General features: G+C 35.4%; 1 protein-coding gene across 2 annotated transcripts; it reads right to left on the bottom strand.

The window, feature by feature from the left end:
- Nucleotides 1-266: 266 nt before the first annotated feature.
- Nucleotides 267-12,864, bottom strand: LOC117136639 (gamma-interferon-inducible lysosomal thiol reductase). Of its 2 annotated transcripts, none has more exons than XM_033297631.1 (3): nucleotides 11,871-11,888; nucleotides 10,576-10,911; nucleotides 267-559 (listed from the first exon to the last, which is right to left on the bottom strand). In XM_033297631.1, exons 2-3 carry the CDS (start codon nucleotides 10,885-10,887, stop codon nucleotides 314-316), a joined length of 558 nt encoding a protein of 185 aa, XP_033153522.1. In that variant the 5' UTR covers nucleotides 10,888-10,911; nucleotides 11,871-11,888; the 3' UTR covers nucleotides 267-313. The 2 variants fall into 2 exon arrangements, with proteins under 2 accessions (XP_033153522.1, XP_033153521.1); XM_033297630.1 differs by lacking the exon at nucleotides 11,871-11,888 and adding an exon at nucleotides 12,686-12,864 and having other exon boundaries at nucleotides 269-559.
- Between the last annotated feature and the right edge of the window lie 1,666 nt (nucleotides 12,865-14,530).

The raw sequence follows: 14,530 nt of genomic DNA, 5'->3' as shown, positions 1-14,530 counted from the left end.
GAGTTTCTTTTACAAAATATTCTAACTAATATTCTAATATCTCTAACTAAATAATAGTTTCGAAGCCTTTTTCCATACTGCCGAAACGCTTTTTTCTGATCATTTGATTTGGTTTGGATTGATTGATTTGGATTTAGTTGGAGATTTCTTTGTTTACTTTTCCATGTTTTTAAAAGCCCCCAGCTATCTTTTTGTAATGGCACCAAAAACTAAGGATACTGCTTGAAAATATTCTAAAATTTTATATTTATTCACATTTTCTTTTTTTCGAGCAAATACAGAAAGTTAAAAACAAAAGTACATGTTTTTATTTTTAAATTTTGCATATATCTTTGACTTCTCCTGAGTCTCCAGCTGCTTTACACACTTCAGAAAGTAAGTCTTTTAATATTGATTCTTGCCTTCCTTGAGAGCCGTCTATTGTGATTGTTGGAATAAACGTAATAGGAGGTTTTAGTGAATTAGTTGATTCTCCAATTTCTTTAAGCAAATCCACACCACGATTACTTTCAAAACAATTTTGGATGACGCTATCGTCAAAATTGATTTGATTTGTGCACTGAAAGATATGAAAATTTATATTGAATATAAGTCCGAAAAAAGGTGTATCAGAATAGAATAGAATACCAGTAAGGTACTCCTTTCTTTAAATTAGTTATTGTATTATAAATTTGTTTATGTATAAATAATAATATTTATTAATAATGATATTTAATAAGTTATTATTATAAATAATAACTTTTTCCCTGTTTTACCCGTTATTCGTAGAGTAAAAGGTTACACTAGATTCGTTGAAAAGTATGTAACAGGCAGAAGAAAGCGTTTCCGACCATATATGTAAGGTATATATATTCTTGATCAGGATCAATAGCCGAGTCGATCTGGCCATTTTCGTCTGTCTGTATGAACGTCGAGATCTCAGGAACTATAAAAGCTAGAAGGATAAGATTCATACAGATTCTAGAGTCATAGACGACGCAGCGCAAGTTTGTTGATCCATATTGCCACGGCCACTCTAACGCACACAAATCTAGTATACCCTTTTACTCTACGAGTCACGGGAAGAAAAATACTGTCATTCTCACATAGATTCAAATCCAAATGAGATCAGAGCTTTCCTTGGATTGGTTAATCAAGTTGGTTATTATCGTAAATTTATCCCAAATTACCCAGACATAGCAAAGCCAATGACCAAATGTTTAAAAAATAGTTGCAAAGGTGTGAGTATTCACAAAACTTAAAGCTATAATAATGAGAGAACCAATTCTCCACATACCCGATTTCTAAAAATTTTTTACTTTAACCACAGATGCCAGTAATTTAGCCCTTGGAGCAGTACTTTCTAAAAATGGTCATCCAATATCATTATCATTAGAACACAATAGCAACCTTATTAATTTATCAAAAAAAAAAAAACAATAAACTATTTCAAACAACAAATAATTTTTGTTAAGTCTGATAATAATAAAGTGGAGCGTTCAACAATATTCGGTAACTCTATTAAAACAATTCAATATGATGTAATGACACTCGAAAAGGCCAAACAAATTTTAGTTGATCATTTTATTCGTTTTTATTCATATTATTCAAAGAGCACACGGAGAAATTCTTAATACCACTTACACTAAAGTAATTCGCAGTCTCCTTCTCTTAAAAATGATAGTTCATACGCCGAATTCAAAGAAATCATACTTTAATCACATGAAAAACTTTTACACCATGGTATACGGAAATTTAAAAAAATCTTTAAAGAAAATTACTTCTTTCTTAATAGCCAACTACTAATTCAGAATATAATAAACGAATTCAACATATGCAATTTGGCTAAAACAGAACATAGAAACACCAAAATGTCTTTTAAAATCACACCTAACCCTGAACATTGTCGAGAAAAATTTGTGATATTTGAGGGAAAACATTACATAAGTTTCATTGACATTTATTCTAAATTCGCTACACTTGAGCAAATTAAAACAAAGGACTGGATAGAATGCAGAAACGCATTAATGCGCATTTTAAATCAGTTAGTTAAACCAAAGACACTAAAATAACAAGATGTGTAACGGCCATACATTGGTTTTCTGAATTGTCTGCACTGGTTTCTCAACCAGTGATTCCACCTGTCTCGATTAGTTTACCACCACAAGGGAACATTGAGTCCGGACTACCGGCACAAGTTGGCGCTTCAGAAATACAATCTGCAGGGCCAAATCCCCTCGCGGTGGTTCCACTAAAGAAACAAATTTTCGTTTCTCGGCTTTCCCCTGATCAAACATCGTCGGATGTATTGTCTTATATGCAAGACAAAACAAAAGCCGATAATATAAAAGTGGAAAATTTTAACTTCTCTTACGCTAGGGACATATCATCTTTCAAGATAACTGTCCCAAACGAGCTCTTTTCGACCATATGTTCGGGTGATTTTTGGCCGGATAGTATGGTGGTAAAAGAGTTTGAAGCTAAGATCAAAAATAAGAAAAAGGTGCCCGTGGGAATTAAACTTCCCTCACGCAGATCTACAACCACTAACCTCTTGGAGCTAACTTCTTTCGTAAAAGAGGGTTTCAAAAATAATCTTCAAACAGATGTCATCTACACTGATTTTAGTAAAGCATTTGACTCTGTTAATCATTACCTTCTAATAAAAAAAACTTGATCTTATAGGTTTCCCTGTTGATCTTCTAAATTGGATTTCAAGCTATCTGAATGGCAGGACACAACAAGTCCTCTTTAAAAATTCGTTATCTTCTATTCTCCGAGTCACATCCGGTGTCCCACAAGGGAGCCATCTTGGTCCGCTTCTAGCCGCATAGTTTTCTTCTGCTTTCGAAAGCGTTCTGGATATGAAAGATATGGGTTGATTGTTTTGGGATAGGACGGCACCTATTGCGAAATTCGATGCGTCTGTGGTGAGGTCAAATTCCTTTCTGAAGTCAGGATACTTTAGAATTACTTCGTTTGATATTAATGAACTCTTAATTTTATTAAAAGCCTGCATTGCTTCTTGGTTGAAGTTGACTATTTTAGTCATTGAAGTTTTCTTGCTGACGTGTCCATCGACCCCTCTCAGCATAGAGGTCAAAGGCTTGGCGAGCTTTTCATAGTCCCTAATATATATTCTATAATAGCCCGAGAGACCTAAGAAAGCTCATAGTTCGCGAACTGTTTTTGGACAAGGGTAATTGGCTATGGCTAGAACTTTTTCTGGGTTGGTTTCTATACCCTTATCAGAAATAACGAACCCCAAGAACTCCACTCTTGATTTAAAGAATTCACATTTGTTTAATTGGTACTTAATGTTGGCTTTTTGTAGGGTGTCAAATATAGTTTCAATATTTCTAAGATGCTATTCTTCATCCTTCCTGAAGATAATTATGTCGTCTATGTTAATGTAGCAAATTTTAACAATGTGTTCATTAAGGATATCGTCAAGGGCACGTTGGAAAATAGAAGGGGTGTTCTTCAATCCAAAAGGCAGTCATGTAAATTCGTATTTTGCGTTATTAATTGAGAATGCAGTCTTTTCCATGTCGGATTCATTTAATTTTATTTGATGGAATCCACTTTTAAGATCGAGTACGGAAAAAATCTTGTTATTACCCAACTGGGCAAGCACTTCATTTATCTCGGGAATTGGATATTTGTCAGCACTCTGTACACTCTTGTACAACTCTGTACTTTTTTCGTTTGAAGCGTCTAGTTTTTTTGGTACGGGATGGTCTAATTATACCGTCTTCTAATAGTTCTGAAATTTGTTTATCTACTTCGTCTTTAAGAGACATGGTGTATTGATAGAATTTGAAATAAACGGGGGTGTCTGAGATTGTCCGTATTTCTGCAGTCACGTTCGTAGTGTAGGTTAGTTTTTCTTGTGGTTTGGCGAATAAGTTCAAATATTTTTTGAATAGAGTTTGTAATGCTTCTATTTCCTTTTCTTTAACTGGAATATAGATTTGGTTGTTAAACCAACATGACATTTTTGTATGTATGGATTATCGCTTTTAGTTCTTTAAAGCTATCATTGCCTAAAATGGCATCGAAAGACTTTAGAGTAGGGAGTATGACGAAGTTAACTAAGGGTATTTACCATATTAAACGAATGAGCTATCTTGTGGTGCGTGATTTTTATACTGCCGCCAACCGACATGGCTTGGAAAGTGTTATTATAAATTTGGTTTAGTATAATTGCGGTCCGTCCCTCCGTCTAGCTTCAAAGTAAGGCAGTGAGGAACGGCTTACTCTAAAAAATTCAGGTCGGCATAATCGGGTTGTTCGGTTTCAAGGGCTTGGTCATATTCGCCTTAGTCTTGGTATCCTCCAACGAGTTCTTCGAAATCATTAGCGTTTTCGTAGTTATTTATGTTCTGCTGATAGTCTGTCGTTGTTACGTTGCAGTTTGCCTCATAATCGTTAGAGGTCGCAATCCGCGAACGAAGGCATGCAATGCTTTATCGCGGTAATTTTTGATTATTATTTGTTCCGCTTCTGCCCCAATTTCTATAGAGCCGATTTTATTTAGAATGAGAGAAAGGTGTTTACAAACTGATTTATAGAAATCTTCGACTGATTAGTTTGCGCCTTGCACTAATGAGGTCAGCTGATACTCGAGAGTATTCACATCCCGTTTGTCAGCTTAATGAAGTGTCAAACACTTTGAAATGGCTAACCAGTTCAGAGGCGTTTTATGCGCTTCTAGTGCTCTGTCGACATCATCTGTTATCTTGTAACGAAAGGACTACAAGATACCGAAATATTTTGGTGTGCCTTGGTAGGCGCTATAAGCTTCTAGGATACGTTCTACGCCTCTTTTCCAGGAGTTAAATTGGGATGGATCACCTGAGAATTCACGGATAGTCTTTACAATGTCCGGTACCCTATCTAAATCATTTAAATTTCGAGCATGTTTGGGGGCATGTTTGTCTGCTATATTGTCGACATCTTCAGGGGCATTAAGTTGCCTAAGTAGGACTGGTAGTTGTTGTGCCAAGATTTGACTGACGGTGGCTACAAGATCTTGGTTTATTCCCTCCCTAATGTCTACTTCGTTTCTATTCTGTCGAAATTCTTGTTGTCTTTGTCTTTGTCTCTGATATTTTTACAGATATTTCTTTGTTTCAATGTTGCCCAATATGATGATGTGTGTACTTATGATGGGCAACAATTGTTCACTTTTTACTTAGTATATTTATAGAAGTTTAATAAAATTTTGTTAATGAAATATTTAAGATTTGAGTTCGTTTAATTTTTTTTAAAAATGTTTTCTCTTAATTATTATAAAAAATTTTTTTTAATTCGATTTTTATAAAATTAAAAAATTTTTTTTTTCAATTTTATTATCTTATTATTATTGTTCTTTGCTTTCAAGAATTTCAATATATTTTAAAGTTTTAAATTTGGTTTTGTTTTCAATTTCTGTAAAACTTTTGTTTTTCTTTGTATTGAGTTTGATATTGCTTACAGTACTAAGAGGTATGTGGTCGCCATCCCCGATGGTTCAGAATTTCTCTTTTTTGGTGATCTCTCTTGGACCCCTACTTGGGTTCTGCTCTCCATACAATAAAGATGTGCTCTACGAACTGGTACACAAGAGCGTGCTCCCACGTAGCGCAAGTCTAGTTTGCGTTTTTTTTTTTTTTTTTTTTTTTTTTTTTGTTTGTCTTGTGTGCAACCTTTAAGGGTCGGAGTTTCCACACGTAAAATTTTTTCACACACTTAAGGGAGTTTTTTCTTTGTCGTGGCGTTTTCAATTTCTAATCAAGTTATGAACGCATTTAGAAGTCGTTTTGCTCTGTTTAATGTTTAATTTACTTAGAAATTCGTTTTGTTCTATCGTGAGTAAGTTTTTTAATTTTGGGCCACTTAGAATCAGTTTTGTTCTACCGTGGTCAAAATAACCGATACACGTACGTAGAATTCTTTTAATCTTTTGTTACGCGATCTGTCCCTGTTCGGGCGCCACTTAACAAACCGAATGTTTGTTAAGGAAAAAAATAAAAAATAAGAACACAAAATTTTAGTTTTTAAAGTATTATAAATTTTATTTGCAGTAGCGGAAACACTCAAAAAGAAAAACCGTTGCTCGCAGGCAACTTGTTTGAGTACACAAGTAATTGAGTGATTCTTACATACATCGTTGTTCATTATATATATTCAACAAAAATATTTTATAAATTTATAATCAAAACAAAAAATAAGTTAATAATGAATGCAATAGTCATTATTAATACTGAAAATGATTGAATAGTCATTATGCATTCGGCAAGTGCAGACGTGTTTCGTGCTGCTCTCCAACTAATTTATAATCAACTAATAAATAAATCACAAAGCGAAATTCGTGAGCAACGTCAACGTGAACAAGACGAGCGTCGGCTCTCTTCAAGTAGAAACAACGCGTATTTCTACAGTTTCTACAGAAACGCTCAAGTCCTCCCAAGACCAGAGAGCGCACTCTTGCTTTCCGTCGTTGCCAAGCACAGTTCGAAAATCTTGGAGCGAAGAGTGCGAACAACAAATTACACACATACTCCGTTAACCATTGTAGGCAAGCCTACTCTCTTAAGCCTAGCTGCAGTAAAACCAGCACGGTTGCCTCTCTTGCAACTGCAATCGCATCGACTACAAAAACAACCGCAACAGTCTCTTCAACTCAAACGATTGTGTGAACGACCTCACCGGCTTTTGCATTGCAAGCAAAACAATTATCAGCTACAATTACCGATTTATGTGAGTCAAAGAGCAATCCAAGTGGGCGCCCGAATTCGGACAGACTGCAACGCACAACAGGTAATAAAGCCAAAAGACAAACTACTACTACCATCAATAAAAACATGTTTGCACTGCTAGCAGAAAACGCAAGCGAGGAAGCTTAAAACGACAGATAGTGTATCTCAAAAACCAAAGCCTCCACCAATATACATCCGAAAGATTACTACGATCGCACTGGTTAATAAAATATTTCAACTTATCGGAAACAATAATTTTCACGTTATACCTCCAAGAAGAGGAAAAATTCAAGAAACTAAGCTTCAGGTTAAAACCGAAGACCAGTTTCATGCGGTTTCGAAGTTTATTAACGTAATCGGTAAAAATATTACACGTACCAACTCAAAAGCAGTAAAGGGTTGCAAGTGGTACTAAAGGCGTTGAGCATGATGTCACACTCAATGAAGTTCCGAATGCACTTCCCGAAGGGCTTTAACGTAAAATCAGTTATTAATATTCTTAATAAAGATAAGGAGCCCCGACCGCTCTTCAAGGTCAAGCTAGAGCAAACTAGCCAAACTCTAAAGAGATATGAAGTGCACCCAATTTACAATCTCCAATTCTTATTACACCGTAAAATTACTGTAGAAGAACCACATAAGCGTAATGGCCAAGTACAATGCTCCAACTGCCAAGAATAAGGCCAAACCAAGATATATTGTACTTTTCCTTCCATTTGCGGCGCCTGCGGGGATCTGCACGAATCTGGCCCTTACCCGGATATAAACTGGATTCAAATTCAAAAAAATGTGGCAATCAAAACATATTCAGATTAAACTCGTCGACCAAGCTTTGCAAGGATTTAATGATCTGAAGGCGATACTTTCTTCTTTGTATTTGCGTTCCCTGATTTCAGTAAAATTTTCTGTTTAACTACCTATGCTTCGAATTATGCCCTAGGCGAGGTGCTTTCTCAGGTTGATCAGGGGAAGGATCGTCCCTTTGCCTAAGGGCAAAGAGCGACGGAGAAAATCAGGTTTTTCAAGGTCTTTGATTTAGAATTTTAAGTTGTTTAAAATACGACTAACGAAGAGATTGGTCGTAGACTTGTCCGACACCGAACAAATCCGCTGCGTAATTGAAAGGGAACATCGTAGGGCCAATAGGCATCCTAAAGAGGTATGTGTTCAGGCCCATAGGGATCTTAAAGAGGTACATGTTCTGGTCCTCGAAAAGTTCTACTTCCCGAGGATGACGAGCACAATACGCGCCCAATTATCCTCTTGCGAATGTTGCAAACTTTATAAATACGGGAGAGATCGAAACAAACCGGAATTACAACCCACACCAGTTCCAACATATCCGTGTGAAATACTTCACATTGAAATCTTCACGTTGGAGGAAAAGGTGTACTTAGCTGTATAGAAAAATTCAACGAATTTGCCAAACTTTTTCCCTTATAATCTAAATCTAAAAGACTGGTAGAGGCTCTTCACTTTTTTATTGTCCCAAATATGGTAGTGTCAGACAACGAGAGGGTACTTTTGTGCCCAACAGTCCTAAACTACTTGCGAACGCTAGACCTAGAACACATACCCCAAACCCAACCCCAACACACACCCCAACCTAGAAGAGCGAAGGTAATGGCCAAGTAGAAAGGTTTCACTCTATCTTTATGGAAATATATAGGTGTCTCAAAAACGATCAAACAACCTTCAAGAATTCTGAGTTAGTCAAAATTGCAGTAGAGAGATACAACACTTCCGTCCACTCCGTGACTAACAAGAAGCCAGCAGACATCTTCTTCGACAGATCTAGGGTAAACTATCCGGAATTGGATAGTTTAAGAAGACAAACGTTAGAAGACGTCAGAGGGTTTATAGAACGCAGGCAGAACTTAAAAAATCACAATTTGAGTAGGGGAAGGAGAGAAAGTTTAAGTAGCCAACAAGCAAATTAAAACCAAGACAAGAAATCATGGCTCTCCCTTCTCCACAAAAGTAATAACCTTTTTTTTTAAAATATAAAAATGCGATACGTTACTAACATAAAAAACGTACGTAACTAACATATAAAAACGACAAAAGACAAAAAAAACGAGAACAAACTTGCACAAATACCCTTGTTAACACAATATATATAGTATGAACATCTGGTGGATCAATGGCGCCTTCAAAGTCGTTGACCTTGGAAAAATGCGACAACTTATGGAGGAAATCGCTTAAGAAGCCGCTACCCTGGGGCTCCCGACGCAGCTGACAGGAACGCGATTCTGGTAACTCAGGAAATGGCCTCGACCAACAACTGAGGATAAACTCCAGACTCTTTGACTCCACTCACGAGTCAATTACGAGAATAAACGAGGTCATCGCAAAAGTAAATGCCATCGATGGGGACATCAACGGTACGACTGCTATCCTAAGCAAAGCTATCATCGTTGCCAATCAAGTCTCGGAAGACACAAGGGCTTTCCAGCTAGCTAAGACGGGAATTCGAATCTCTTGGACCTTGGGGAGGTCGAGAACATACTGGAGGATGAGGTTAGTAATTTACCATATCAGAATGCGGTTGAGCCCATCGAATTCTCCCGCCCCTCGATCATGATGAATGGGACGTTACTCTTGTACATACTGGCGTTCCCAAAGGTAGAGGAAAAAACGTATCGACCTATGCAGCTACATCCCACGATCCACAAAGAGAAGCAGGTAATGCAGCAACACCGCAAGCTAGCGATAACCTCCCACGAGAACTATGCAATACTGGGTGGTTGTCTGTCCGGGTCACCAGGAACAGGAGCTGCTACAGCTAGAGGAAGACGGATTCATTCCCCGCCTTCTGAAAGGAGGTCACGCTGCTTGTTTCTGTCAGACAACTTATTGAAGCAGTCGACGACAAACTTTAATAAAACTCTGGAAGCTGCCTCTTGGAAAAATTGTCTAGTTTGGACTTTTGTTGTCCAATATGTTAACGTGGCCGTAACAGTTGGTGGACGAATTTAAACGAGCTACTCAACCAGCCACCTGATGGCATTGCCGGCCATTTTATAAATATATAATATATATATATATAGTGACGTATTTGGGTGGTCCAAACCGGCCACTTCAATTATTTCAAAGAACTATAACATAATGTATCCCAACTGCGCAGCACCCATTTCTAATAAAGAATTCTTTGGCAGCGGCACTTAGCCGTTCTTGTAAACATCCTAAAGCCTGACCTAAGCAGATTTGCCTGCTCTCTTTGAATCTTCTCTTAATCTTAAGAATCTAAGAGCGAGGCTCTCCCGAAATACAAATATTGTCAAAATACTGAGGCTTCTCCTCAATCCAATTCACATTGGATTTTTAGTCTTAAGCTGAGATCAAAAGAATAAAGAAAGAAGTGAAAACTATTTCTCCAAATTTTTTTTTATTTCTTAGCGTTGTCCTTAGTTAACTGACGGGACATTAGTTCGACTCAAAAATATCACAACTAATTTTACTATATATATATATATAAATAAATATATTTTATTATTTTAATATTATTTTTATATTATTATATATAAATATATAAATATATGTATAAATGAATACATAAATATATTTATATATATATTATATGTATATATTATTATATTATAATATAATAATATTTATATAATTATATTATATGAATATATATATATATTTATTATATGTACATTTATATATATATTTGATATATATATATGTTATATTTATATTATATGTATATATAATATGTAATATGTATATATATATATATATTGATACATATAATATTATTATATATATATTGATGTATGTATAATATATATATTATTATATATGTAGATGATATGCTATCAAAATTTTTTATTTAAAATCTACTGACTTTTTTCATGGCTTCTTGGGGTAAGTGATTGTCCATAATCATGCAGGCTGCAACTTCCAATCGCAGTAGAGGGTCTTCAATTATCTCAGCAGCACAAGCGTGGTAAATGTTAGCTTGGCATTCGATAGGACCGTGCTGGCAGTCAAAAGTAATTTTACCGTTGTGCTCTTTCGTTTTCGCCTTGCCATACGGTGCAAGCTTAACCTCCATAATCGATTTAGCGATCTTAAATGTTGGCAGCAGTTGCTTAGTAAGAAAATACTTTGAGTCTGGACACAACGCCTCATAGTACACAGTTACAACCACTTTCATCAGGGCCCCTCCGTGAAGCTGACTCTAAAAAAAAACAAGCAAAAATGAATGCTATAGTCTATTGTATCTAATATTCAGTTCTTTTTACTTAATGGGAGTTAATGGGAGAAAACTACCTTTTGGATTCTAATATCGATAAATGTATTTTTGTTTCGGACAATGGTGCAAATGTGGTAGCTGCCTTTAAAAGCTACAAAAGATTATCGTGTCCATGCCACAATTTAAACCTGGCTATGGATGACATATTTGAAAAAAATCATCTTCCTCCAATTAAGTCTTTAATAGAATGTTGCAAAAATCTTGTAAAATATTTTAGACATTCGCACTTGAATAACAAAATGTCTAAGACGTTAAAGCAAGAAATACGCACGCGTTGGAACTCGGTGTTTATTATGTTAGACAGCATTAAATCAGTGAATGAAGAAATTAAATTAATTTTATTAGAAAGGGATGAGCTCAATCGAATATCTGGACTAGATTTTTCATTGCTCGACAGTCTACTGCATTTTTTAAAGCCGTTTAAAGATTGTTCTGAGGTACTTAGTGCCGATACGCAACCTACCATGCACATATTTTGTTTGTGGTCGGTGAAATTATTAAAGATGTGCACAATTCTTTACAGAAAAGATTTGCACCATCAACGGCACATTATGTTGGCCTCTTCTTAAAGGAAATACGTTTCATATCGCCACAAGTTAAGGAGAATGTTATGGTAACTGTCAAAGCAATGCTTTAAGAAATGCAAAGTGATGAGGAGGTATCATCAAATGAGTTTATAGGATTAAGAACTGCAAGCCCAGATGAAAAGGGGTCAGGACTGTTTGCAGTATTTCAGGATTCAAATTTTCCAAAAAACCAAAGTTACAACTAAATTCTTATGATATTAAAATCGAAAAATATTTAAATGGCTGTGCAGCTACTTCAGACCAAAATGTGTTAGAATTTTGGAAATGTAGTGAACTCAAATTATTGAAAAGACTTGCCCGTTACATTTGAGCCATTCCGGCAAGCTCAGCGACGAGCGAAAGATTATTTTCTACCTCTGGAATTGTATTAAATGAGCGTCGTATACGTTTAAAAAGTCCTAATTTAGAAAAAATTGTATTTTTAAATAAAAACTTGTCATAAATTATGTTTAAAACACTAAAACTGTAATAAATAATAAGTTTATTGGAATCAACTAGCTTTGTGTACAAAATATAAGAAATATAAATATAAGAAAACCGACATACTTTAAATTAAAAAAATTTCCTTTTTTTTTTAATTTGTTTTTTGTTAATTTGTTTAATTTGTTTGGCTTGGGCCTGGCCGGGCTTTGCAAAAAAAAAACCTACAAGCCTCGGTCTTTTTTTGGGACTAGGTTTCGTGCTCGGGCCGTGCCTCAAAAAGTAGGCCCGTTCCCACCTCTATTTGGGATTAAACGGATTTGGATTTTAACGGTTTATCTGATGATTTGCACCCTTTAGGCGTTGAAACACATTTCTAAAGGTTTCCTGGTGTCTCTAGAATTTGTATGCTGAATCTCAACATTCTAGCTTTTAAAGTTCCTGAGGTATCGACGTCCATACAGATGGGCGGGCATGGATAGATCGACTCGGCTATTGATCCTGATCAAGAAAATATAGACTTTATACAGTCGGAAACGCTTCTTCCTGCCTGTTACATACTTTTCAACGAATCTATTATACCCTTTTACTCGACGAGTATCGGATATAATTAATCCACACGGACGTCGGCTTCATAAATTGTAAAACCGGAGTAAAATAGTTATCTATTTGACATAAACAATAATACTTACAGTTAAAACTGGCACAGGTGAATACCACAATAGTACTATAAACAAACAAACTAATGCAAAGACTACAAATAATCTGATATGAATACGATTACGTATAGAAATCATTTCAAAAAATTAATTTATCTCCTATTCAGTTGTTTTTAAATAAACACTAGAAACTTATATTGCCAGCAATTCCTCGGACTATGGATAAAAGCACTTTTAAATTATACCTTGCTTCCACCCTGCTTCATCTTTAAGCAAAATAGCCAAAGAATAAATTTTAAGGTTGTATTCACTTAAATATATTAACCATGTTTTCCGTTTTACGTTATGGTTTTCTTATTACATCCGAGACAGCAGTCTACAGACTGCTGTAAATCCTTTAAAAATTAATTATCATATTTGCTCATATATACGGGCTGTAATCAAATTCGTAAGAATTTTACGATTTCAATTTGAAATCGAAAAATCGGTTTTCCGGTTTTCGAAATCGTATAATTTTTCGGTTTGTAAGACGGCCTCTATTGACTTGCTGAAATAATATGTACATATATGTAAATATAAATGTATTATATCAAATCAGATATTATTAACTAAGGGAAAAATTTAGTTTTCTCAGTGGTCATACCGACACTCAGTTATATTATACAAAATTTCTTTCTGGCACCTTCTCAAATTTGATAAACAACATTTTGCCTACAAAATACAAAATATTTCGATTTGCCAGGGGACCATAAGTTCGTCGATAAACATTATCGCGAAGGATGCCACACTGTTGGTGAGGCGAAATAGGCATGTAAAAATACTTATAATATATAAAGCATATAAATTATCATTTTAATAGATTTTCAATATATTTATTAGTGTAGGTTTATTAATTATAATAGGGCTTGTGCGGTCTGCACTTAATGAGGCGAATTGTAAGTACGGGGCGATGACCGACGCTTATAATCTCCCGAAATCGACTGACTTAAGTATATCAAGAGTTCTTATCTCTAAAGCTTAATCTACTAATAACAAGGTACAGTTCTTATAGGTAAAGCTCGATCTATAAATAGGAAACACACTTGAGGCTTACGACTATATTTCGTCTGTTTGGTGATTGTGTTAACTTATACATTAATAGGTGAAGTTAAAAATATAACAAAATTATGAAAAAAATTTTACTTCAACAACAAAAATTGAAAATATACAATTACAATAGCACAACTAATTATTGCGCCACCCCAAATCGTTGCACTGAAGGACAACAACCACGCTATAGCCCGTCGGCAGCTAATAGACATTTAAGGGTGATCCACCTTCATAAACGAGTGGACTACGTGATTTCACTCTACTAAGGTAACGATGTGCGACAACAGAGAATTCTACTTGGAGCTATCGCAAGGAACATGGACTGCACATAACACGATCCTTGGGACTTACGAGCTTCGAAGATTGGCTTACCCTCAAAGAGAGACTAATTGCAGAAGTCAAACCCCAAACACCGAACCACAAGCTACTGGGAAAATTCAGGGAACCTTATAATGGAAATATAAGAGCATTCTGCGAAGTAGCGGAAAGACGACGTCAATTGTTTTTTTCGAAATTACACCTGGAACCAACCAGATTTTCTTATATATATTCAGGCTATTAAAGACTCTATTAAGATATTGACAATTACATTACATACTTAAGATCTTTAATTACTATTGCACAAAATGAGGGAATTTATGAAGAACAAATTAATTTTAAGTTAAATAAAAATCCAGAAAACCGTAATTAAAACCTTAATCTTAAGCAGAATTCTAAATCACACAAATTCAATACCAATACCCAAGCTCAATATCGCCCAATATATTTCCACGGTAAACGGTAGCTAAT

This window comes from Drosophila mauritiana, chromosome 2R (genome assembly GCF_004382145.1).
Source record: "Drosophila mauritiana strain mau12 chromosome 2R, ASM438214v1, whole genome shotgun sequence".
NCBI classification, from domain to species: domain Eukaryota; kingdom Metazoa; phylum Arthropoda; class Insecta; order Diptera; family Drosophilidae; genus Drosophila; species Drosophila mauritiana.
Note: the sequence above shows the minus strand (reverse complement) of the source record. Positions and strands in the feature narration are given on the sequence as shown.

Coding starts and splice junctions, on each gene's coding strand:
- LOC117136639 (XM_033297630.1), bottom strand. CDS start 12,790: ATGATTTCTATACGTAATCGTATTCATATCAGATTATTTGTAGTCTTT. Junction 10,912..12,685: donor CACCTGTGCCAGTTTTAACT/GTAAGTATTATT, acceptor GTTTTTTTTTAG/AGTCAGCTTCACGGAGGGGC. Junction 560..10,575: donor CCCAAGAAGCCATGAAAAAA/GTCAGTAGATTT, acceptor CATATCTTTCAG/TGCACAAATCAAATCAATTT.